This window comes from Cynocephalus volans, chromosome 12 (genome assembly GCF_027409185.1).
Source record: "Cynocephalus volans isolate mCynVol1 chromosome 12, mCynVol1.pri, whole genome shotgun sequence".
In the NCBI taxonomy this organism is placed as follows: domain Eukaryota; kingdom Metazoa; phylum Chordata; class Mammalia; order Dermoptera; family Cynocephalidae; genus Cynocephalus; species Cynocephalus volans.
In genome coordinates this window covers 104,681,545-104,708,444 of record NC_084471.1, presented here as the reverse complement: position 1 = coordinate 104,708,444, position 26,900 = coordinate 104,681,545, and the positions used below count along the sequence as shown (strand labels likewise).

The following is a 26,900-nucleotide window of genomic DNA, read 5'->3' as shown; positions in this document are numbered from 1 at the left end:
ATCCAATCCTAAAAGTAGCAGACAGAAAGAAATAATTAACTTAGAGAAGAACTAAATGAAATAGAGAACCCAAAAATGATACAAAAGATCAATGAAACAAAAATTTGGTTTTTTGAGAAGATGGACAAAACAGACAAACCATTAGCTAGGTTAACAAAAAAAGAAGAGAGAAGACCCAATAACAAAAATGGGAAATGAAAAGGGAGATGTTACAAATGATACCACAGAAATGTGAAGAATCATGAGATATTATTATGAACAAATGTATGCCAACCAATATGAAAACCTGGAGGAAATGGATAAATTTCTGGATACATGCAGAAGACTGATACTGAACCAAGAAGAAATCGAAAGCCTGAACAAACCAATAACAAGCAATGAGGTTGACGCAGCAATCAGCAATATTCCAACAAAGAAAAGCCCAGGACCATATGGCTTTACTGCTGAATTCTATCAAACATTTAAGGAGGAATTAATACCACTTCTCTTTAAACTATTCCAAAAAATTGAAACAGGAGCCATTCTCCCAAACTCATGGTATGAGGCTAGCATCACCCTGATACCAAAACAAGAAAAACATACAACAAAGAAAGAATATTACAGACCAATCTTGGAAGAACATGGATGCAAAATCCTCAACAAAATATTAGCAATCAGAATACAGCCATACGTTAAAAAAAATTATACACCTTGATCAAGTGGGATTCATTCCAGGGATGCAAGGATGGTTCAACATATGCAAGTCAATAAATGTGATATATGAAATATTTAAAGTAGCCAAAGTTATAGAAACAGAAAATAGAATGGTGATTGATGGTGGAAGGTGGTGGAGGATGTTGTTTAATGTGTATAGAGTTTCAGGTTTGCCAGATGAACAAATTCTAGAGATCTGTTGTGCTATTACAACCCTGTACTGTATTGCTGTGTAATGCTACTATAGTTAATGCTACTAAACTGTTCACTTAAAAATGGTTAAGATGTTTGATATGGTTAGGATGTAATGGTTAAGATGTAATATACTGTATGAGTCCAACTATGACTGCTGGGAAAAAGAAGTTTAATAGTCTACCATAGTGCTAGGCATGTGTAATTAACAGTAATCCATTGCATGTTCTCAAATGGCTAAGAGAGGAATTCGAATGCTTTCATCACAAAGAAAGGATAAGTTTTTGTGATAATGGGGATGCTAATTAGCCTGATTTGATATTCACACATTGTATACTTGTATTGAAATATAACTCTGTACCCCATAAATATGCACAATTAATACACAGCAATTTAAAAATAAATAAACTAAAAAAAACATTAAAAACAGAGTAGCTGAAATTAACTGAAATGAAATGCAAGTGAATTAGAAGGAAAAAAACAATAAATAGTACAAAATTATGACAAAGAACAAAATTACAGTAGAGAGGATCAATAAGGCCAAATGCATTTTCATTAAAAAGACTTATTTAAATTGATAAAAGACTATTGAAGAAAGAATCTGTAAAGGCACAAATATTTTATTTATCAATTAAACAAGGGAACACCATTATGGTTTTTACAGATACTGAACAGAAAATAAAGCCATATTATGAACACATTTTAATGCCATAAGAAAAAAAAAATTCCTAGAAACACAATTTACCAAAATGCAGTACAACAAACAGAAATCTAAGTAAATCTTATATGTATTAAAGAAATTAAGTTGGTGATATAAACCTTCCTACCAAAATATCGTACAGAGTCTATGGCCTGTACACTAGTGAATAACCTTTAAAACAGTACTCTCACACATACTTTCAGGTTATCTGTAAAAAAAGAAATGCTTCCCAATGTAGCCTTGATAGCAACCTGTCAATTTCACATAGCTATAAATGAAAACACAGCTGAATCTCCTTGTGAACATATCTTACTCTGAGTATATTATACGCACTGATTTTCTTGGAAGGGTAAAACAGAATGACCAATTTCATTTTACATTTGAAAGAAATAATGTTTGCATACTTTATAAACATTATACAGAGAAGAAATATTATTCCAAATGATAGAAAAATAATAAAAATGTAATATCGATAAAATCTACTAGAAAGATAGAATATTATACAACTCCTTCAATATCAGAAGTATGGTTTTTTAAAAACCTTTGTAAATATGGATGAAATATCAAAATCTTTTCCCCTAAATTAGGAAATCATAAGTATGACACATGTAGAACCTTTACTATACCTTTTATTCAACATTGGAAATAAAACCCTCCCTAGTACAAATGTCACCATTGCCCCTGCCTTTCCTAAACTCTAGTAAGCACAATTCTACTCTGTACTCCTAAAATTTCAAATTATTATTTTTATTATTTTTATTTTTAGCTCCCACATATGACTGAGAGCATGTAGTATTCATCTTTCAGAGAATGACTTATTACACTTAACATAATATATCCAGACTCATCAATGTTGTTGCAAATGACAGGGTTTCATTCTTTTTCATGGCTCAGTAGTATTCCATTGTGTATATATACCACATTTTCTTTCTCCATTCATCTGTCAATAGACATCTAAATTGATTCCATATCTTGGCTATTGTGCATAGTGCTGAAATAAACTTGAGGTATCTCATCACTATGCTAATACTCTGCAAGACATCAACAGCAAAAAGTACAAACATGATAGAGAGAAATTAAAGAAAACCTAACTCATTGAAGGACATATCATAATATTGATTAGAAATGTCTAATCTTTAAAAAGTACTTTAAAGATTAAATGTAGTCCCAAACATAATTCCAGGAGACTTTTTCTTAACACTTTAATTGAAGTGTAATGCACATAGCATAAAATTCATTCATTTAAGGTATAAAAATCAGTAATGTTTAGTGTATTTGCAGAGTTACAACTTTCACCACAATCAAAATGTAGCAAGTTTTCATCAACCCAAAAAAGAAACACTGTAGAAATTAGCAGTCACTTCCTATTCCAACCTCCCCTCAGCCCTTCGTAAACACTGATCCACATTCTGTCTCTGTGGGTTTGTCCATTCTTCATATTTCGTATAACAGACTCACACAAAATGTGAACTTTTAGAAAGATGGATGCCACAAACATAATGCTGAGCAAAAAGAGCCCGACAAAATGTAATGATATCTGTCCTTTGTGGTGCGTGTTTTATACTTCAATGATTGGTTTTGGAAATGTTTTTGTTATTAGAATAACACAAATTATTTTAAGACATCCAATTATAATATGGTTTCCATTTCATTCAATATAAAATTACCTAACAGACTCCAGACTCAGGTGGTTCAATTCTAAGGCTTATGCTTTCAATAATGCATTTGTGAAGATCCACACTGTCTGATTTTAGATATCCTGAGAGTAGCACAACACAATTATGTTCATGATCGCCTGATTCTGTTAACCTGCAATGGAGAAAAATGCATAATTCTATTATATATCATGGGGACAATACATGAAACAATAGCACTTTCCATGTACTGTAATAAAAGCATGTTGTGAAAATAGATAACATTTTTCATATAATATTGGTAAGAGTGGATTATTATAAAAACTGAGTAGTCTAATCTTTAATATTTATGTCAACATTTTACTAATTTTCATCATCTTTCTTTAGGTCTGTAATTCATTAATATTAAATAATATTAAATTTATTAATATTATTATTCTTAATTTCTCTTTTTCATATATTTTCTCTTATATAACATCATTCAAAAAAACTTACTTTAGTTTGAAAGTTGAGCCATTTATTGACGCCCACGGACGATCACTGCTGTTACGAAAGACTCCAACCCATGATACAAATGATAGAGACATCAGAACTTTCTACCAGAAAATAAAGAAGTTTCATCTAAATAGCCATTATGGAAGCTTTTAATAATTTTTTTAAATGCATGTAGTGTACTGTTTCATAGGATCTTTAATTTTAAAAACAAAATGAACATGTGCAAAAATATAATAAAGTATAATAAAGTCGAAAACAATCTTTCATATTGCCAAAAGCTTCACAAATGTTTGTAATTTTGATTTTAAGTGAACTTATATTTATACCCATGTACTTAGTTTATACTTAGTAGTTTCATTATTCTTCTTATATTAATAAGAAAAAACGTGATTCATATAACTTAATAGCTACCCATTTTGGGGAAAAAAACATAGCATGTATTAAAATGTTTCTGGATATTATGCATTCATTTTCAAGATACTGCGACTAAATACATGTGGTACTTTTCTATTGTGTTACTCAGACATTGGGGTTGAGACAGAAATTAACGGGTTTCCACTAAGGAATTAAATGAAATAGAAGACAAAATTTGGTTTTTAACTAGATAAGCCCCCACTTTTAACTGTATCTGTGTTGGTGAAATGCCAGTGGTCTAGACAAAGTGGCATAGAATCATTTCTCTCTGCTACTTCCTACTAAACACAACTGTGAACTCTTGAGCCAATGAAGTACAAAAGCGAAAGAGAGCTCTGAAAGGTAGAAAGAGAAAGGTAAAATGATTTGTGAACACAAGATCAGGGATCAACAGAGTGGTAGGGAATCTTAAGTCCCACATGCGACAGAAGAAAGTGACCAAGGTATGCTGTGACCCAGCACCCAACCTATCAAGGAGAGGTGGCTCAGATAAGTTCAGTCCTACCCTGTATTGAAAGAGCCCTGCCAGCAACAGGCCAGGCTGGTGCCACTGGCAAGAGGTGTCTATCAGGAGATCTGCTAAAAATCAGCAGCCAGAGGAAGTGCTTCTTCCGTACCAACAGACAGCAGTGTGAGGTGTGGGAGTGGGGGAGCAGCAAAGGGAGCCCGGGGACTACAAGTGATGACCCAGGAAGCCTCTTTACGCTGAGACATGACACACCTTTTCTATCAAGAAACAATGGATAGACTGGATTTTAATATGTCATATTCACATAATATAGTTGTAAAAATGAATAGATTACAGCTAACTGCAGTAGTATAGATGGATTGAACAAATATATGGAAGTGAAAGGAGACACATAAGATACCTACTGAATGAGTCCATTGATATCAATTCAAAAACAGGCAAAGCTTATTTGTAACATCAAAATTGATGGTAGTGGTTTAGATAGAAGACAGGGAAGTGATGGGAGCACACACAGGGACAGGGCTGCAGGAGCTGGAAACTTCTATTTTGTGATCTGACTTGTAATTACATGGATCAGTTCACTTTGGAATCAATCTGCACCATCATGAGATGTTTAATTTTCTTTCTGTATTGTAAAAGCAAAAGCAATTTTTTTTATTTTAGAAGAAAAGCATTTTCATAAGCATGATTTTCCATGAAAAGCAAGAAGAACTGAAATGATCAAATGTGCATTTAGAGCATGCAAAAATAAATAAAATAGAGTAAATTCAAACAATAGAATAGTGTACAGATTTGAAAAAAAATAAATTAAAAATATACACAGGAATATGGATGAATTTTATGAATATAATGTGGACTGAAGTCAATTTTAATAAAATGCTTAAAACATCTAAAATCTTACCATTTCTTCTTCATCATCAATGTAAAGAAGACTAGAATTCTTAGAAGCACAGGCAATCAAACTCTCATTCCAAGTCTTTCTTTCCATACTGATGAAATAACAACTGCTGGAATATGTGAACCACTCCTTTTCACAGTGACCACAATGATACACTGAAGAAAGATTATGAATTTCTATCCAGAAAAAATGTGAATATTTTGATATTAAAATTAACTTACCTATTTGCATAGAAATGAACATATGTATATATACATAGCATATCTATATACCCTAATTAAAAAAGTACATATTTTAAAAAGCATACTCATCCAACAATGACAGAACAAGGTCATCCCCTAATTTATGTGACTATATAAAGCAAACAAACAAAAATCCACCCAACACATGTCTTGAAAGTCACTGAATAAAAATTCTTTTTAAGATTAGTAAAATAATTGATCTTCTCTCATATTATAGCAGTAGGGAATTTGAGAAAATTGGGGAAAAAAAAGCATATAGTGATTTTAAATGAAAATTTCTACTTATTGTTGGAGTAAAGGGATTGCTCTACTACAATCTGTACTTATGAGAATTTAATGCTCAATTTTGTAGTTTAATTTCCCCAAAAAACCCGTATTATCATTTTGCATGCCTTAAGGTAGAGACAATGTATAAACTGTACAAATATCAAAACTTTGAAAATCATTATGTACCTTTCTGGCTTCTTGTTTTCAGAGAAGAATTATTCTGTTCCAGTATCACGGTCACTAGAAAAATTAAAATAATTCTTATAAAAATTAATATCCAAATAAATCATAATAATTTTAGAGTCTTAGTTTGAAATTTTGTGAATTATTTAGATTTGGGATGATTTGGAATGCACTGGACTTTTCCTACAAAAATTAAAGAAATGATGTGACTTTGGAAAAAAAACTCTAAAAGCCTAAAGCATCAAACTCTACCATCTCTTGCAGTATTTGATTTAAACACTTTCAAGAACTGATTTGTATTTTTAAATATTTTTCAGTCCCCTAAAGCATATTTGAGTTATGAAATCAGAATATATATCTATATTCAATTAAAACAAATGCTCTCTACAATCATTTTGCTTTGAAAAATTCAGAATAATCATTTCACATTGGGTTCAAAGACATACATTAAAATCAGAATTCTATTCCCTAATATTATGAAATGTTGAGGCACTTTCAATCATTAAAGTGAAAAGTTCCTTTATAATCTTCCAAAAATATACTTACAGTAAATAAGAACCATCAATTTTAACACAGTGACCATTAAGACAAGAGAAATGTATCCCAAGATCTCAGCAGTGAGCTTCCCTGGAGGTGACAGTGAATCTGTAGATGAAAAATGGAAACACTGACAATGGAGAGATGGACACAGTTATTTATCAAGTTTACACACAAGAGAACCCAGAAGTACAGAGAACTATGAAGATCAACCTAGACCCCAATCCCACATCTAGCACTGTAATATTTCTCTCAGAATATACCATTGCATTTTCAGTACGTAAAATCCTCTATGAGTCGTTTTTCAAGGACTACAAATTTTTGCAATGCCTGAATAAAATTAGTCTTCAGAGTTGACACTAGAATACCATACCCCAACTTCAACCTCTCATACTCACAAGTGAGGAATATTTCCTCTCCTTTCCCCGCACCTCTGCCCTCCAGCTGCACATCCTGAGAAGCATTTTGAAGGTATAATTCCCCATGGGTTATTTCCTGTTCAGTGACTGAAATGGAGCATTTAGTGTCCTCATGGTTTTTTTTCTGTTTCTTTGGGATTTTGGCCAGATTCTATTCTGGGTAGGTTACTCTTTGTTTATTCATCTCTGCAGTGGAGTCATGTCAGGGCCTGTGCTCTGTGGTAACTGTACATAGGAAGTTGACAAGTTGTGTGTGCAGTAACAACGTCACTGGTATAGTCAAACTAGGTGTGCTGAGGGGCTGAGTGACAAAATCTGTTTTGCAGTTAAATGATTTAAATGTCTGGTACTAACTTTATTAGAGCTTTAAAGAAGGGTCTCATGATACAATAGGTAATTTTAAAAAGATATTCTGCATTTTACATAATATATTGGTTAAACTATGAAAACCATTAAATTAGTGAGGAATAAGGAATTCATGAATGAGAATATCCTCATTAGTTTAAAGTCAGATTCCACAGACATACTGTAACACAATTAGAATAGCTGTGTTAAAAATTAAAATGCCATTAAGAAAGAAAGGTAATGCACTAATTTTATGAACATTTTAAAATTCATAAACGATTAAAGATTGAGTGCTATGAAATGGAGGAGTAGTAATGATAGTTTATATAGCAATTTATTCCACTACAATACTTTTAATTAGCGACTTTCATTTATTTATTAAGAGCATGATATGTTATGACTTTTATTGTGAATGAGAGGAATTTTGAGAAAGCATTAAAAATTTAAAGAAATATTTTATGTCTTGGAAAATGTTACAATATACTTATGCATGAGCTAAACAATACTAAAATATATTTTTAAATATACACTTTATTTAGAAATTAGCAAATGATTTAATGACTAAAATATGAAATCGTAGAATGATAAATACAAGTTTAGAACATCTATAAAAGAACATGTTTGATTCAAACTTCCAGAAAGATCCAATTGTTGTCAAAGTCAGTGAGGGTCACTTTATTTGCGTAATTATAAAATTCAGATAATGTAATGTAACAATTCAGTCAATGAGCTGAGCAATAAGTGAGATACAAAATTCACTCTGGCTTTGATACTTACAATGTGTGACCTTTAAAAAGTTACTTAGTGTTTAGTTACCTAGTTTACTAATCTAGAATGGGAATAATAATTTGTAAAACATAATACATGTAAAACACTTAACATTCAACCTGGCATTCATTAACCTTCAATAAATATTCCTTATTTTAATTATTTTGAAGACAATTGCCATGTTGTTACTTATGATTCATATTAGTTAGACCATGTAAAATAACTCAGCAGATAGGAATCTCTTATATAAGTGTGGTATGTCATTTTTTCAATGTTTTCTTCAGTTTCTTTAAGTCTTTCAGTTGTTTATAGTTAAGTTTAGGTGAACATTTTATGGATGCTAAGGTATCATTATTTTTGTTGGAAGTAAAAACTGCTTTACTTAATCTAAGTGTATGAAAAATTGTTTGACATTCATAATTTGAGGTGTTCATTTAAAAAATCTATTTGTAAAGGCTGAGCTAAATATTAAATATTATTATACCTGTCCTGATTTTAAAAATCCAAAATTAATTGTTCATTGTCCTGATGGTTATGGGTTTCACTTTAAATTATATTAATTAGCAAACCTAGTATCATGTGTGTGTATGCATTCAACTAATTCTCCACAGGAAATAAACTGAGTATTTTAAAAAATCCTCCAACATATTTCATATTTCAGGCTTGTTTTTCACCCTGGATAATTCACGTAAATACACCAATGTTCCACCTTGATTTTACTCTATAGTAATCGCACCTCATTTGCATCACATCTAGAAGTTGCAATCTCCCACTAAACTAGGGGGCTAGTAGAGACAGAAAAGCAGTGAAACATACCTTCCGTCACCAGTAAGTCCTGTGTCCACCACTGTGGAAGGCCACATCATGCTCGTAAAAAAAAAAAAAAAAATTATCTGTGATCTTCACAGACTGCCCTGTGAGGGTTCAGAGTGAGGCAAGTGTGGAACGATAGATTTCTCAGCGTCATGTCACTTAAGGTTTGAGCAGGAAATTCTCACACGGGCTAATCTGAAGACAGTTCATTCTCATCACACATTTTCTGAATATAGGAGACTTTGGGCACCTCATGTGTTGTTTAATTTGTTCCTTTTCAAGTGTCTCTGAGAAATTATTTTCAAATTCTAAATGATATGGGAGGACAGAAGCTTGACTACCCATTCAGTTAACTTGTTTTTGACTCAATCGCAAAGACTAAAACCTTAAACCTTGTTAAAAGGATCTTAGATGTTTGAGACAAGATCGCTAAATTTTGACATGACACACTTCTTCTTATATCCTTGTTATATTATCATTAAATGATTAAAAATTATAAAACCATAGTCATATTGTTAATAGGCATTTAAGTATATTTGTCAATAACTGTTCTGAGGAGTAACTACATTTTCAACTTTGTTGTAACTGGCCTCAGTTCCCAAACTTATCTTCTTTATTTCTCTGCCTTTGTTTTTAAAATTCATGTATTCAATTTTATTCTTTGTAAAAAGTTAATCAGACTCCCCTGATTAAAGAAAGTCTCTTAGAATGATAAAATAATAAACAATATTAAATTATATCACCATGCCTGAGATCGAAATATTAAACATCTACTCATTATGTTTTTTATTGATTCATTCTCCAATCATGACTAATTGTCTATATGTACATAGGAATATTTGTTGTAAATCGTAAAAGCCCAAGTCAAACTACGTAGGAAGAAAAAAAATAATTAAAAAAAATGTCGCCTAACTAAAAAAGTGGAGGGGGCAGAAAAAGTAGACTTTTAAAACACATGATACGTGAATATTAGAGAAGAACTTCAAATCTAAATTATCTAGTCTATATCAAATGGAAATTTTTTCATCATTCTTCATCTAGTATCAAGAAAAGGAGGAATGCTCGTTATTTGTAATTCCAAAGGATATTCGCTTCCATAAAACCATCTGGGGACTGAGTAAATCCCAAATCTTTATCTCTCTAATATCTAGAAAAATGCAACTTAAATTCATAGTTATGGTCATGGAATCTAGACTATCATTTGAGCCTTCCATAACAATGGCTAGAGTTGGCTTACTATATATGCATTTCTGTTAATTATATTTCAATATATTTTCATAAACTAAATTAATAATCATATATATGCTAGTGTATATGTATATATTTCTATTTATTGCAAATAAATGCATTTATATTTATGTATTTATCACATTTTCATAAACAAAATTAATAAACTCTTTTTAGTCATATTTTAGAATTAAAACAATGAAATCATTCATTAGAGATGCCAAATAATATCACATTCACTACTGTTCTCTTTTTAAACTTGAGATAATTATGTCTACTATACATACAGATATCCACTTTGTGTTTTCAATTAAATGTTATATAACGTGTCCTTTATTGCATGCAATAATATTTATCTTTACTCTTTAAGCATTTAAGATTAATAAAGTCTGCAAAAAAATATAATAGCACAACAAAAATTACTCAAAATAACCAGAGTAGTTAGAATATATTCTACATGATAAACGTTAAGTGTGTATACATATGTGTGTGTGTATGTGTATATATATATACACATAAAGAATCTAAACACGTATTACGGTGACTATTTTCAATAATGTCAACATGTAGTATCCTAAGAGAGACAGGTAAATTGGGAGTCAATAACAATTAAAAGTATCCTTTTAATATGATGGCAAAATACATTATCAAGGAATTTTAAAAAATGGACTCAATTACTAATTCACTGTAACTGAAGGATCTTCTAAGATGAAGCATTTCCTCCCAATAAAAACTTGAACACGCAGAATGGAGACTTGATGAAAAAAATGTGGGTATATTTAAATGGATATTGAATGGATAAAACATTAAGAACCAACTTTTAAATTGTAAAATATATGTTTGTATTAGAATTCAGGGAGCAAATACAGCATAAGCAATAATGAAAGGGAGGGTTATTTTAGTCAATTTGTGCTGCTATTTCAAAATACCGCAGACTAGGTAGTTTATAAACAATAGAAGTTTATTTCTCACAGATCTGGAGGTGGAGAAGTCCAGCAGGTCTGGTGTCTGGTGAAGCTGTTCTCTGCTTCCAAGATGATGCCTTGTATCTGGGTCTCCACACAGTAGAAGGCAGAAGGACAGAAGGACAAACACTGGTTTGTCCTTTCATAAGGCCCTACAGCCCTTTCATAAGGCACTAATCCACTTATGAGTGCAGAGCTCTCACGGCTTAGTCACCTCCTGAAAGACCCCACCTCTTCATACCACCACACTGTGGATTAAGTTTCCACTTAAACTTTGGTGAGGACACTAACTTTCAAGCCATAGCAAGGGTACTGAGAACAGTTCACTGTGTAAGAAGTGCTAAAAGAACTAATTTGTTAGTATTTTAATGAGTAAAGAATATATGGTGTTAAATGCAGAGCATTAATAAAAGTATATTAACAGAACATTAATTAACAAGTTTGTATAGTGGAAAGTGAACAATAAAAATATTGTGAAAAGATTTTTAAAAAGCAAGTAGAGTTCAAAAACTTAGTAGTCAATCCAGATTAAATAAAAATTATATTATAATATATAATTGTATTATATTTAAACATTTACATAAAAAGAAAATGAATAATTATATATTAAAATTTGATAATTATATGAAATATAAATAGAACAATTTTAATTAAATACAAATAGTGATTATATTAGAAAAATAACTGCTGTCTAAATGAGACACTCCTTTAATATAAACATAAGCTAGCAGGTTACCTCACTTGGTTAGAGAATGTTGTTGATAACACCAGGGTTTGATCCTTCTACTGATCAGTAAAATAAATTAGCAAGCATAAAGAAAGGTGAAAACCAGGAGATGAAAAAATATAGCATGTAACACAAACCAGTAGAAAACTGCTATGGTTATATTAGTGTCATAAGATAAGGCAAGAACCGCAACTGCAAATAAAGAAACATGTTTTATAATCATAGATTCATTGTCCAAAACTTTTGCAATAATTTTTAATAATTTATATGTACCTAATAATACAAATTTAACATAGAATTTAAAGAAATGAGCGAGTAAACTATCATAAATGATGATTTGAACACTTTTCTCTCACTGCTAATATCACAAGTAGATACTCAATAGACTGTAGAAAGATTTAAACTGTAAGAGTACCCAAACACAAATGCATAAGCACACATACTCACACATAAGCTTTATACTAACACAGAATATTTATATATTAAAAGTCACATGAAAATTTTACAAAGGTACACTATATTTTCATATTCCCAAGGTTATTAAAATAGAAAGTACAGAACTGTGCAGTAAATGCAATAACCACTAGCCAAGTATGGCTGGTTAACACTCAAAATATAGCAATTTAATTTTAATATTAATTAATTAAAAATAAATAATATTTCAAATCAATTTCTCAGTCACTAGCCACATTTAACCAAAAATAAAACAATCCCAGCCTAGTAGAAAATTTTATAACTATAGTTTAACTAAAATAAAAGTGAGAAGTGGTGGACTAATGGGTACAAACTATGCTATCTACCCTAAGTGAATCATTGTTCAGTGATGTATTGAACTGACATACTGTATCTCACAAATGAGTACAAGTATATGTTAAAATATTTTGAATAAACATTTTAAATAAAAAGTAAAAGAAAAAAGTCTGTAACCAAATTTTGAAAATTGTATATGATTTTTGATTGAGTGATGTAGAGTGATGTATTTCTAAATAATTTATGAGCCAAAAATATTATTACAAGAATATTCACAATTATTAGGTGTATAACAAGGAAAAGAAAGTAAAAGTCTGTCACATAAACATATGATTGCTTAGACACATAAAAAATGCACAACATCACAAAGCATCAGGGAAATGCAAATCAAAACTGCATTGAGAGATCATCTCACACCAGTTCCACTGGCTGTTACCAAAAAGACAGAAAATAACAAATGCTGGAAAGGATGCAGAGAAAAGGGAATTCTTTTGCACTGTTGTGGGGACTGTAAAATAGTGCAGCCATTATGGAAAACAGTATGGAGATTCCTCAAATAAATACAGATAGAACTGACATATGACCCAGCAACCCCACTGCTGGGTATATATCCAACGGAATAAAAATCGTCATATTGAAGGGATACCTGCACTCCCATGTTTATTGTAGCTCTATTTACAACAGCCAAGAGTTGGAACCAACCTAAATACTCAATGGGATACTACCCTGCTATAAAAAAGAATAAAATTTCTCCCATTCACTGCAACATGGGAGAACTTAGAGTAAACTAGGAGACATAAGCCAGGCTCAGGAAGAGAAATACCATGTTCTCAACTCATAAGTGGGAACTAAAAAAAGAAAAACAAAACAAAACATAAATTAAAAAAAAACAAAGAGAAAGATATAACAATCAATAATTTGCTTAATTTTCAAAAACAGGGAACAGAATTGAGGCCCCCTCAAAGGTGAGAAAGGTGGGGGAGGGTAGTAAGAAATTGGTAAAGGGCCACAAAAAATGATTACATCGTATAATGTTGAATCTACTAATTATCCAGATTTGAGCATCACATATTGTACACTCTTATTGATATTCATTGCTGCACCCCACAGATACATACAATCAATTATTTGTCAAGAAAAAATATATAAACATAAAGAAAATGCTTAAATGCATATATTACTTAAAGTGAAAGCAAAAATTTAATTATTTAACAGTGCATCAAAAGAAATTAAGAACCAAAAAGCTGAAATTGAACACAAGTAAAGTAGAAAGAAAAAAAAAAATATAATACAAAATCATGATAAAGAATGAAATTACAATAGAGAGGATCAATAAGGCCAAAGGTATTTTCATTGAAAAGGCTTAATACAATTGATAAGAGATTACTGAAGGAAGAATCTGAGAAGGCAGAAATATTTTATTTGTGGATTCAACATGGATACACCATAATGTTTTTCACAGATGTTAAGCACATATAACTTATAACATACTGTACTATGAATACATTTTAATATCCATATGAAATAGAATATTCTTAGAAAATGCAAAGTACCAAAATTCAGTACAACAAACAAACTTGAGCAAACCCTACATGTATTAAAGAAATCGAATGTGTTATATAAACCTTCCTAATATTCTAAAATATTCTGTGAACTCAGATGGCATCACTAGTGAATAATATTTAGAAATAAGAAAATTGTGGGAAGATGGCAGACTAGAGAAACCTAGGATGTGTTTTTCCCACAGAAAAAGACCAGAACAGGCACTTTCCTGCCAGCACTGCACTTTCCTGCCAGCACTGCACTTTCCTGCCAGCACTGCACTTTCCTGCCAGCACTGCACTTGCAGTGACATCATCAGGAACTGGAACCATCACCCACCTTCCTTCTGTGAGTTTCGCCCCATCCCATGCTGCTGTTGCCTGCAGTATGGCTGCAGCTGCTGCTGTTGCTGGAAACTACCCAAACCAGCACTACAGCAATGACCAGGCTAGATGTGCACAGGATCCCTGCCCACACTGCTAGGCCAGTCAGCCCTACCATGTGTGGGTCCTCTGCCACAGCCACCTGCAGTGCAGCATACTTTGCTAGCAGCTGTCTACACCACTGCACCAGCCAGACCAACAACTCACAGGACCCCTGCCAAGCAGCTTCAACAGCCAGCTCAGCCTCTTGCGGATCCCCTGCTGTAGTTGCGCACAGTGCGGCTGCTGCTGCCCTAGCCATCCATCAGTAAGACCAGCTGGTCTGAGGGAGTGAGCAAGGAAGTGGCAGACCCCAGCTCTGCTGATTCCAATATGAACTAACGCTGCAGCTGCAAAGCCACAGAGGAAGTGATGGAGAGAGCACTGCCCCTGCAGTGAATTGACCCTGCAGCCACCAGGGCCACTGCAGACAAGAGTGGCACAGTTGCAGCCATTGCTGCTGCTATTGTCAACATAAGGTAACTCCGCTGCCACCTAGGACAACACCAAGGACACCACAGAGGAGAGTGAGGTAGTTCCAACCACCGGTGGCACTGCTGCCCTCCTGAGGTAACATCCCTACTGCTGTGGACACCACAGAGGTGTCAGAGGCTATTTCAGCTAAAAGTACCATAGCCACCCCACAAGGTAGCCCTGCTTCCTTTGCTTTCACTGAGGACATCATAGATGGGAGGGAGAGAGGTGTAGCCTCTGGCACCACTGCTGCCCACACCAGGTAACTCTGCAATCACGGCAGACACAACAAACTCAAGGGAGGCAGTTGCAGCTGCCAGTGCTGCTGCCACCCTCACAAGGTAACCCCACTACTGCTGTGGACAGTGTAGATGCCAGGGAAGCAGTTACAGCCACTGGTGCAGCTTCCACCTCTGTGAATTAACCCAGATGTTGCTGCAGCCACTGTGGCTGCACCGGCAACTGTGGAGATCACTACAGCCAAGCAGGCAGCTAGTGCAAACATCACTGCTCCAGTCACTGCCACCACCAGCACTATCAGATAGCCACAATCATTGTGCAAGTAGCCTGCCACTGCTGGAGCCACTTCTGTCACTCAGGCAACCCGCCAAAGCCACTGCCACACGAGGGTGACCTGCTACCACAGGTGAAGCCATAGCAGCCACTGCAGCTGTGCAGACAGACAACCAATCACTCACTCATCTGAATTGACACAAAGAAGGCCACCAGCAGAGTCCAGGGAAAGAGTAATAGAAAAAGGACAGCTCTTCCAGATAACTAAACATCAATGTAAAGATAAGAAAAATATGAAAATACAAGAAAATATGAGTCCACCAAAAGAATATCATGACCCTCAAGAGCCAGACCCCACAGAAGAGGAAACACTTGAAATGACTGAGAAGGAATTCTGTGTAAAAATCTTTAGGAAACTAAATGAGATACAAGAAGATACAGTTAGATGACACAATGAACTGAGCAAAACTATCCTGGATATGAAGGAGGAAATCTACAAAGAGATTAATACTTTAAAAACGAATGTAACAGAACTCATGGAACTGACGAGTCATTCAACAAAGTAGACAACACATCTGAAAGCATAAGCAACAGGATAGAGCAAGTGGAAGAAAGAATTTCTGATCTTGAAGACAATCTCTTCAAAATGACTCAGGCCAATTAAAAAAAGAATTTAAAAAATGAAGATAATCTAAGACAGAGAGTAGACAACCTTAAGCATGCAAACATCCAAATCATGGTTATTCCTGAAGTGGAGGACAAAGGAAAAGTCATTGAGACCATATTCAATGAAATAATATCAGAAAAATTTCCCAGGTATAAGGACAGACATGGACCTTCAGATTTGAGAAACTCAACAATCCCCAAGCAGCTTCAATCCAAGAAGGTCTTCTCTGAGACACATTGTAGTCAAACTATTCAAAGTCAAAGACAAAGAGAGAATCCTAAAAACAGCCAAAGAAAAGTGTTAAGTCACATATAAAGGAGTCCTCATCAGACTAACAGCAGACTTCTCAATAGAAATTCTACAAGCCAGAAAAGAATGGGATGATATATTCAAAATACTGAAAGAAAAAAACTGCCAGCCAAGAATACTATATCCCAGGAAGCTATCATTCAGAAATGAAGGAGAAACAGTGCATTTCCCAGACAAACAAAAACTGTTCACCACCACATGAAAAGCCCTACAAGAAATTCTCAAGGGAGTCTGGCATCTGGAATACAAGAAACAATAATCACTTCCATGAATACATAAGAAAGAACAAAACCCACAAATAGCACAAAAATGCAAATGAGAAACAGAAATAAACAGTATCTCACCACTTCAAAAAAACAAAAATACCAAACAAAAACATCAAAATGGGAAGAAAGAAACATGAGACATTCAAAACATCCAAATGAAGATCAATAAAATGACAGAAGCAGCAGAACACTTTTCAGTCACAATCCTAAATGTAAATGGATTAAATTCCGCACTCAAAAGACACAGACTGGCTAATTGGATTAAAAAGATAGACTCTACTATATGCTGCTTACAAGAGACATACCTCACCTGTAAAGAAACACACAGACTAAGAGTGAAGGGATGGAAAAAGATTTACCATGCCAACAGAAATCAAAAATGAGCAAGAGTAGTTATTCTTATATCAGATAAAATACACTTTGAGCCAAAATATATAAAAAAGACAAAGAAGGCCACTATACAATGATAAAGGTATCTATCCAGCAAGAAGACATTACAATCATAAATATATATGCAACCAACATTGGAGCACCCAGACATATAAAACAAACACTATTAGACTTAAGGAAAGAGATAGACCCCAATACTATAACAGTAGGGGGCCTAAACACCCCTCTCTCAAAATTGGACAGGTCATCTAGGCAACAAGTCAATAGAGAAACACAGGATTTAAACCATGCTTTGGACCTATTAGATTTGGTGGACATATACATAACATTTGATCCAACAACTACAGAATACACATACTTCTCGCCATTTCATGGAACATTTTCCAGGATAGTCCACATACTAGGTTACAAATCAAACCTCAACAACTATTAAAAAGTTGAGATAATTTCAAGTATCTTTTCAGACCACAATAGATTAATACTAGATATCAGCAACAAGTGAAACTCTGGAAATGATACGAATATGAGGAAATTAAACAACATGCTTCTGAATGACATATGGGTGCAAGAACAAATTAAATAAGAAATCAAAAACTTTCTTGAAACTAATGAAAATAATGAAACATCATACAAAACATATGGGATACTGCAAAAGTAGTTCTAAGAGGGAAGTTTATTGCTTTAAATGTTTAAATCAAAAGAACAGAAAGTTTTCAAATTAACAATTTAACATTACAAATAAGAAAATTAGAAAAACAAGAACAATCAAATCCAAATCTAGTAGACAGAGGAAATAATTAAGATCAGAGCAGAACTAAATTAAATAGAAACCTGAAAAGCCACACAAAAGATCAAACAAAAAGTTGGTTTTTCAAGAAGATAAATAAAATAGACAAGCCATTAGCTAGATTAAGAAAAAAAAAAAAAAAAAAGGACGAGAGAAGACAAAAATAACAAAAATCAGATATGACAACCAATACCACATATATGAAAATCTGGAAGATATGGATAAGTTTGTAGATGTATACAAACTACCAAGACTGAACCAAGAAGAGATAGAAAACCTGAACAGATCAATAAGAAGCAAGATGTTTGAAGCAGTAATTAACAATATTCCAACAACAACAACAAAAAAGTCCTGGTCTGGATGGTTTTACAGCTGAATTCTATCAAACTTTTAAAGAGTAGTTAATGCCAATTCTCCTTAAAATATTCTGAACAATTGAAACAGAACATACTCTTCCAAACTAATTCTATGAGGCCAATATAACTCTGATAACAAAACCAGACAAAGATATAACACAAAAAAGAAAGTTACAGGCCAATATCCTTGATAAACCTAGATGCAAAAATCCTCAACAAAATATTATCAATCAGAATACAGGAACATATTTTAAAAATTATGCACTATGATCAAGTGGGATTCATCCCAGGGGTGCAAGGATGATTCAACATATGAAAGTCAATAAATGTGATACATCACATCAACAGACTCAAGAACAAAGACCATATGATTATCTCAATAGATGCTGAAAAAGCATTTTACAAAATTCAGCATCCCTTCATGATAAAGACTCTCAACAAAGTAGGTATAGAAGGAAACACAACACAATAGAAACCTCAACACAATAGAAGCCATCTAAGACAAGCCCACTGCCAGTACCACCTGAATGGGAAAAACTGAGGGCATTTCCCTTTAAGAACAGGAACAAGACAAGGAAACCCATTCTCACCACTTCTATTTAACATAGTACTTGAGGTACTAGCCAGAGCAATCAGGCAAGAGAAAGAAATAAAGGAAATCCAGATTGGAAAGGACGAAGTCGAACTTTCCCTATTTGCAGATGACATGACACTATATATAGAAAAACCTGAAGACTCTATCAAAAAACTCCTAGAGCTGATTAATAACTTCAGTAACACTGCAGGATACAAAATAAATGCCCCCAAATTAGTTGCATTTATATACTCAAATAATTAACTAACAGAAAGAGAAATAAAGAAAGTAAGCCTATTTACAATTGTCACCAAAAAAAAAAAAAAAAAAAAAAAATAGAACACTTAGGGATCATTTTAACCAAGGAGGTGAAAGACCTCTATCATGAGAATTACAAACCACTTCTGAAAGAAATTGAAGATGCAAAAAGATGGAAAGATATTCCATGCTCTTGGATTGGAAGAATTAACATTGTGAAAATGTCTATAGTACCCAAAGCAATCTACACATTCAATGAAATCCCCATCCAAATACCAACGACATTCTTCACAGAAATGGAAAAAAACAATCTTACCATTCACACGGAACAACAAAAGACTTGAAACTGTTACATTACCAAGGGAAAATATAGATGAAACACTTCAGCAACTAGGTCTGGGCACAGATTTTATGAATATGACCCTGAAAGTACAAGCAGCAAAAGAAAATATAAACAAATGGGACTATATCAAAATAAAAAGCTTCTACACAGCAAAGTAAACAATCAAGAGAGTGAAACAACAACCTATGGAGTGGGAGAAAATTTTTTCTACCTATGCATCCAACAAGGGATTGATTAATATCCATAATGTACAAGGAACTCAAGCAATTACACTGTAAAAAAAAAAAAAATACAACAAATTACCCAAAGGAGCTGATTAGACATTTTTCAAAGGAAGACATACAAATGGCCAACAGATACATGAAAAAATGCTCAACATCACTAGTCATCAGGGAAATGCAAATTAATACTATATTGAGATACCACCTCACCTCATGTAGACTGGCTATAATAAAAAAGACAGTGAATAACAAAAGCTGGAGAGGGTGTGGAGAGAAGGGAACACTCCTACACTGTTGGTGGGACTGTAATTTAGTACAGCCACTATGGAAAACAGTATGGAGGTTTCTCAAACATCTACAGATAGATCTTCCATGTGATTCAGCAATCCCACTCTGGGTATATATCCAGAGGAATAGAAATCATCATGTTGAAGGGATACTTGAACTCCCATGTTCATCACAGCTCTGTTCACAATAGCCAATACATGGAACCAACCTAAATGTCCATTTATGGATGATTGGATAAGGAAAATGTGGTATATATACACCATGGAATACTACTCTTCCATAAAAAAGAATGAAACACTCCCATTTGCAACAACACGGATGAGCCTAGAGAAACTTGTGTTGAGTGAAATAAGCAAAGCTGAGAGGGATAAATACCACGTGTACTCACTCATATGTGGGAGCTAAGAAGAGAAAGAAGGCAGAAAAGAAAGACCACAGTAGTGCATTGGACTTGCAGAGGGAGAGAACATTCCTTGGGCTACAAAGTTGAGTTGGGGGGAAACGAAGGAAGAAGGAGGTTGGGGATAATTGGGTGGGGGATATGGGGTACAAATGCAATTTGTGGTAATGGGTATGCTGCCAGTATGAATCTGGCCCTCACATCATGGGCACAAGGGGTAACAATCAGCTTTGTATCTCATAAATATTCACAACCAGTAAAAAAAATTAATTAATTAATTAATTAATTTTAAAATGGTCAAAGGAAAAAAAAAAGCAGGAATATATGAATGTGAAATACCTACATATCTGTATGATTTCAATAACAAAAAATACAAAATGGAAAAAATCAAAATATATTTGCAAAAATCTGATACATTGAAAGACATAGCTTGATAATGATTAGAAAAGTCAATATTATAAAGAAGACTAATCTTTAACAATTACTTTAACGATTAAATGCATTCCCAAACATAATCCCAGGACAGATTTTCTTTTAACACATAATTTATTGAGGTGTAATGTACATAGTATAAATTTTATTCTTGTAAAGTATATGTCACTGATTTTTAGCATATTCACAGTTACAATCATTACCACAATCAAAAGTTAATACGTTTACATTACCACAAAACGATACACCGTAGCAATTAGCAGTCACTTCCTTTTCCAACCTCCCCTCTGCCCCTTGGGAGCACTAACCCACTATCTGTCTCTACGGCTTTGCTAATTCTTCATATGTCCTATAAACAGACTTGCACAACTTGAGAACTTCTAGAAAGGTTGAATGCCACAAATATAATGTTGAACAAAAAGGGCCAAACACAACAGGAATGATATGCGCACTTTGTGGTATGTGTATTATACTTCTGTAACTGCTCCTGAAAATATCTTTGTTATTTGAACAAATAACTCTATTTAAAGACAGGCAATTACAATATGAATTCCATTTCATTCCACATAAAATTACCTGACAAACCTCAAACTCAGGTGGTTCAATTCTAAGGCTTATGCTTACAATAATGCATTTGTGAAGATCCACAACTGTCTGATTTAAGATATCCTGAGTGTAGCACAACACATTTATGTTCATGATCTCCTGATTCTGTTACTCTGTAATAGAGAAAAACGTAAAATTCTGTTATATATCCTGGGGACAATAAAAGAAACAATAGCATCTTCCAGGTGCTGTAGTAAAAGCATGTTGTGAAAATAGAAATGTTTTTCATATAACATTGGCATGAATGGATTACTATAAAAACCTAGTTCTTTCTTTAATATTTATATCAACATTTTACTAATTTTCATCATTTTTCTTTAGTTCTATAATTCAGTATAAATTTAGTAATATTATTCTTATGAATTTCTCTTTTTTATACATTTTTTTCCATATAGCATCATTCAACAAAACTTACTGTAGTTTGAAAATCGATCCATTTATTGACTTCCATGGATGATCAGTGCTGTTACGAAAGACTCCAACCCATGATACAAATGATAGGAGCATCAGAACTTTCTACCAGCAAAAAAGAAGTTGCATTTAAATAATAATTATGAAAGCTTTTAATAATTTAAAGAAACGCAGGTAGTGTAGTGTTTCATAGGATCTTTAAAAAAACAAAATGAATATATTCAACATTACAATAAAGTTGAAAATCACTTTTCATACTGCCAAAACCTTCACAAATGTTTGTAATTTTAATTTTAAATGAACTATTGTTTATACCTTATGATTTATACTTAGTATGTACTTAGTTGTTTCAGCCTTCTCATATTAATAAGGAAAATTGTGATTGATGTAACTTATAGTTACAATGTTGACAAAATAAACATAGTACAGATTTGAATAAGTTTCTAGATATTGCGCATTCATTTCTCCTGATATTGTGACTAAATTCATGTATCTTTCTATTGCCTTACATAGATACTGGGGTTTAGAAAGAAATTCATGTGCTGCCACTGAGGAAATAAATAACAGAGAAAACAAAATTTGTCTTTCTGGGCACAATATCATCTTTTAACTAGATAAGCCCCCACTTTTATCTGTGTCTGTATTAGTGAAATACCAATGGTCCAGAAAAAGTGGCATAGACTCGTTCCTCTCTGTGACTTCTTACTAAATACAACTGCAAACTCTGGAACTAAAGAAAGACAAAAGCAAAAGAGAACTCTGAAAGTAGAAGGAGAACGGGAAAATGGTTTGTGGCCCAGTGGCAGGGATCAACAGAGTCGCGGGGCATCTTAAGTCCCCCAGACAACAGGAAAAAGTGACCTAGACATGCTGTTGCCCAGCACCCAACCTAGCAAGGAGAGGTGGCTCAGGTAAGTTCAGTCTTGCTCTTATTGAAAGGGAGCCCTGCTAGCGAAACCAGATAAGGCTTATCCCACCGGCAAGAGGGGTCTATCAGGAGACCTGCTGAAAATCAGCAGCCAGAGGAAGTGCTTCCTCCATAACCAGACACACCAGAGTGGGGTGTGGATATGGGGGCCAGCAAAGGGAACCGCACAATTGCAAGTGTTCCGCCCAGGAAGCCTCTTTGTGCTCATGTGTGAGCCTCCCTTGTTGATGTAGAAACACTGTATAGAATGGATTTTAATTGTTATATTCACATAATATAGCAGTGAAAATCAACAAACTACAGGTAACTGCAGTAATATGGATGGATTGCACAAATATATGGGAGTAAAAGGAGACAGACGAAAAATGCATGCTGTATGAGTCCACTGATATCAATTCAAAAACAGGCAAAGCTTATTTGTAATATCAAAAGTGAAGATAGTGGTTTAGGGAGGAGGCAGGGAAAGTGATGAGAGCACACACAGGGCCAGGGCTGCTGGGGCTGGAAACTTCTGTTTTGTGATCTGACTTGCAATTACATGGGTCAGTTCACTTTGTGATCAATCTGCACAAGTATGAGATGTTTAGTTTTCTTTACATATGGTAAAATTAAACAGCAAAGTTTTATTTTGAAGAAAAGCATTTGTGGAAGCATGATTTTCCATGAAAAGCAAGAACTGGAAATAATCAAATGTGCATTAGAAGTATACAAAAATAAATAAAATATTGGAGGGTCAAACAATGGAATACTGAACAAATTTGAAAATAAACTAATATATGGGAATATGGATGACTTTTACAAATATATTGTGGACTGCAGTTGCTTTTAATAAAATGCTAAAAACTTTTAAAATCTTACCATTTCTTCTTCATCATCTATATAAAGGAGAGTAGAGTTCATAGAAGCACAGGCCATCAAACTTTCATTCCAAGTTTTTCTTTCCATATTAATGGAATAACAATTGTTGGAATACGTGAACCACTCCTTTGGACAACAACCACCATAATGTACTGAGGAAAGACTATGAATTACTTTCCAGAAACAAGATAAATTTTTTAAAAATGAAAATGAATTTATATATTTGCATAGGTATAAAAATATATGTACATAGCATATCTATGTACACTCACTGACTTGTACATAGGAAACAAAACATAATTGCTCATACAAACAACATAGAAAAGTGTCAGCCTGTCACCCCCTAATTTATATGCCAGCATATGACAAAGGAACAAACAAGTCCATCCTACACATTTGCCTGAAAGTCACTGAACAAAACCCTTATTTTAGAATAGAAAATTATTTATCTCATCACATTACAGCAATAGAAAATTTGAGCCAATTGGTAAAAAGACTTTATAGTAATTTTAAATGAGTACTCATAAACATTTATTGCTCATTTTTCTAGTTTATTTTTCCCCAAATAAATATCTATTGCCCATTTTTCTAATTTATTTTTCCCCAAATAATTTATAATTTTTGCATGTCTTAAGTTAGAGACAAAATATAAACTGCACTAATTCAAGAACTTTTAAAATCATTCTGTACCTTTATGGGTTCTTGTTAGGGAAGAATTGTCCTGCTCCTGTATTACAGTAACTAGAAAAATTAAAGTAATTCTTACAAAAATAATATCTAAACAAATCATAGTAATTTTAGTTACACAGTTTGAAGTTAATACATTGTTTAAAATTAGAATAATGTGAAATAAAACTTATTTTACCAGGATAAAAGTAATAAAGTAATGAAAGTTTTTGGGAAAATTACTTAAGGAGCCTAAAGGACCAAAGTTCACCACCTTTTACAGGATTTGATATAACTACTTTCAAAAGTTAATTTGTTTATCTCAATAAGATTTTTCAGGATCCTAAAGCATATCTTTGAATGATGAAATAAGATCATATACATACAATTAAAAACAAATGCTCTCTACAATACTTCTGTTACATATACTTTTGACAAATTCAGAATAGCCATTCCCCAGTCAGTCCAAATGTGTACATTGAAATGAAAGCTCTGTTTCCTGATATTATGAGATGTTTAAAAGCACTTCCAATCATTAAAGTGAAAAGTTCCCCTATAATCTTTCAAAAATATACCTACAGGGAGTAACAACTGTCATTGTTATCACCACGGTGGCCATTAAAACAAGGCACATGGTTCCCAGGATCCTAGCAATGAGAGGAGGTGATGGTAAATCTGCAGGGAGAGAGGCAGGAACACTGAGAAAGGAGCTGGAGACGGCTGTTCAAAAGGTTTGCATTCAAGAGAGCCCTGATGCGCAGAGAATAATGAACATAAACCTGGACCCCAAATCCACAGCTACCATTGTGATCTGTCTCTAGAATACGCCGTTGTATTTGTAGTAAATATAGTGCTCCATGAGATCTGGGTCGAGGACACACATTTCAACAGTTTATGAGTAAAATTAGACTTCCTATTTCACGTTAGAATAACATCTCGACTTAGAGCTCCTGTCCTCACACATGAAAAATCCGGAAACTTATTCCCTGTTCTCTCCCCACACCATCGCATCCCAGCTGCACACCCTGGAACAGCTCAAAAGTATCACATGCTTTACCTTTGCAGGGAGAGCGCTGGTCATTTCCTTGAAGATCCTGAGAAGCGTCTGGAAGGTTTAATTCCACATAGATTATTTCCTGTTCAGTGACCGAAATGGAGCTTTTTGTGCTCTTAGGTGTCCTTTGCTGCTTCTTTGGGTTCTTGGCCAGACTCAGTTCTGAGTAGGCTACTCGTTCGTCATTCATCTCTGCAGGCGAGTGATCTCACGAGCTGTCCTCTTACAATTGTCCTCAAGAAGTTAATGAACGGTGTGCACAGGACACGACCCCAAGTGCAGTCAAAATGGGCGGGGTGACGAGTGAGTGTCGTGCTCGTTTGCAGCTGGAGAACCTTAGAGTCTGGGACCTTAGAGATGCGAACCAGGGTCGCACAGTCAAATAAGTGAGTTTAAAAGATATTCTTCTTCTGACATATTTTATTCATGGGACGATGAAAAGCAATAAATTAGTGTGAAGAATAAAGATGTTCATAAAAAAGAATATCTTTGTTAATGTCAGTTTCCACAGAAATATTTCAACACCATGAGAATACCTGCACTAAAAATTGAAATGCTATATTACAAAAAAGTTATGAACTGATTTTTAAGATAATTTTGAAATTCAATAATGGCTTAGACTAAGTGTTTTAAACATGAAAAATAAGATATATTAATATCAATAATAATTTTTTGCACTAGGTTACTTTTATTTAGTAGCTTACATTTATTTATTAAAATGGATTAGGGATTATTAAATGGTCTTCTATTTTGATAATTGAAGATTTCTGAGAAATCATTAAAAAATTAAGGATATTTTATCTGTTATAACATGTTACAAGACACAATAAACTTATGCATACTTAATTTTGGAAAATTGCAAAAAAAAATTTAAATAACTATTTTACGGAAGAAATTGGGAATTGATTTAATGGCTAAAATATGAAACCATAAGTGATAAATAAAAGTGCAGACCATCTATGGAAGAACACTGTTGGTTCAGACTTTCAGAAAGATCTTATGGTGGTCAAAGTCAGTGAGGGTAATTGTGTGAGTAATTGTAATAAATCAGATAATGTAATTTAATAATTCAGACAAAGGATTCTGGAGTCATGGAGATCTAGAATTAATTCTAGCTTTGAAACTTACACTGAATGACCTTTAAAAAGTTAGTGTCTAATGACCTAGTTTATTAACTTAAGATGGAAATAAGAACATATAAAATGTAATTCCTGTAAAACACTACTCAAATGGGCACTTAATAAATGTTAGCAATATTAAGTCATTATTTTAGTTACAATTGTTCTATTATTGTTTTTTGATTCATATGAGTTATACCATGTAAAAAAAAAAAACGATTAGACAAGAGTTTCATATCAATGTGGTACACTTTTTTGCAATATTTTGATGATTTTTTT

General features: G+C 33.5%; 1 protein-coding gene across 1 annotated transcript; it reads right to left on the bottom strand.

Annotated features, from left to right (window-relative positions):
* Positions 1-1,538: 1,538 nt before the first annotated feature.
* Positions 1,539-25,693, bottom strand: LOC134360443 (NKG2-C type II integral membrane protein-like). The gene is made up of 6 exons (XM_063074825.1): positions 25,507-25,693; positions 6,734-6,832; positions 6,191-6,244; positions 5,499-5,671; positions 3,715-3,815; positions 1,539-3,394 (listed from the first exon to the last, which is right to left on the bottom strand). The coding sequence occupies exons 1-6, from the start codon at positions 25,691-25,693 to the stop codon at positions 3,253-3,255; spliced, it is 756 nt and encodes a 251-aa protein (XP_062930895.1). The 3' UTR covers positions 1,539-3,252.
* Positions 25,694-26,900: the final 1,207 nt, after the last annotated feature.

Coding starts and splice junctions, on each gene's coding strand:
- LOC134360443 (XM_063074825.1), bottom strand. CDS start 25,693: ATGAATGACGAACGAGTAGCCTACTCAGAACTGAGTCTGGCCAAGAAC. Junction 6,245..6,733: donor ATTGATGGTTCTTATTTACT/GTAAGTATATTT, acceptor TAATTTTTCTAG/TGACCGTGATACTGGAACAG. Junction 3,395..3,714: donor GGCTCAACTTTCAAACTAAA/GTAAGTTTTTTT, acceptor TCTCCATTGCAG/GTTAACAGAATCAGGCGATC.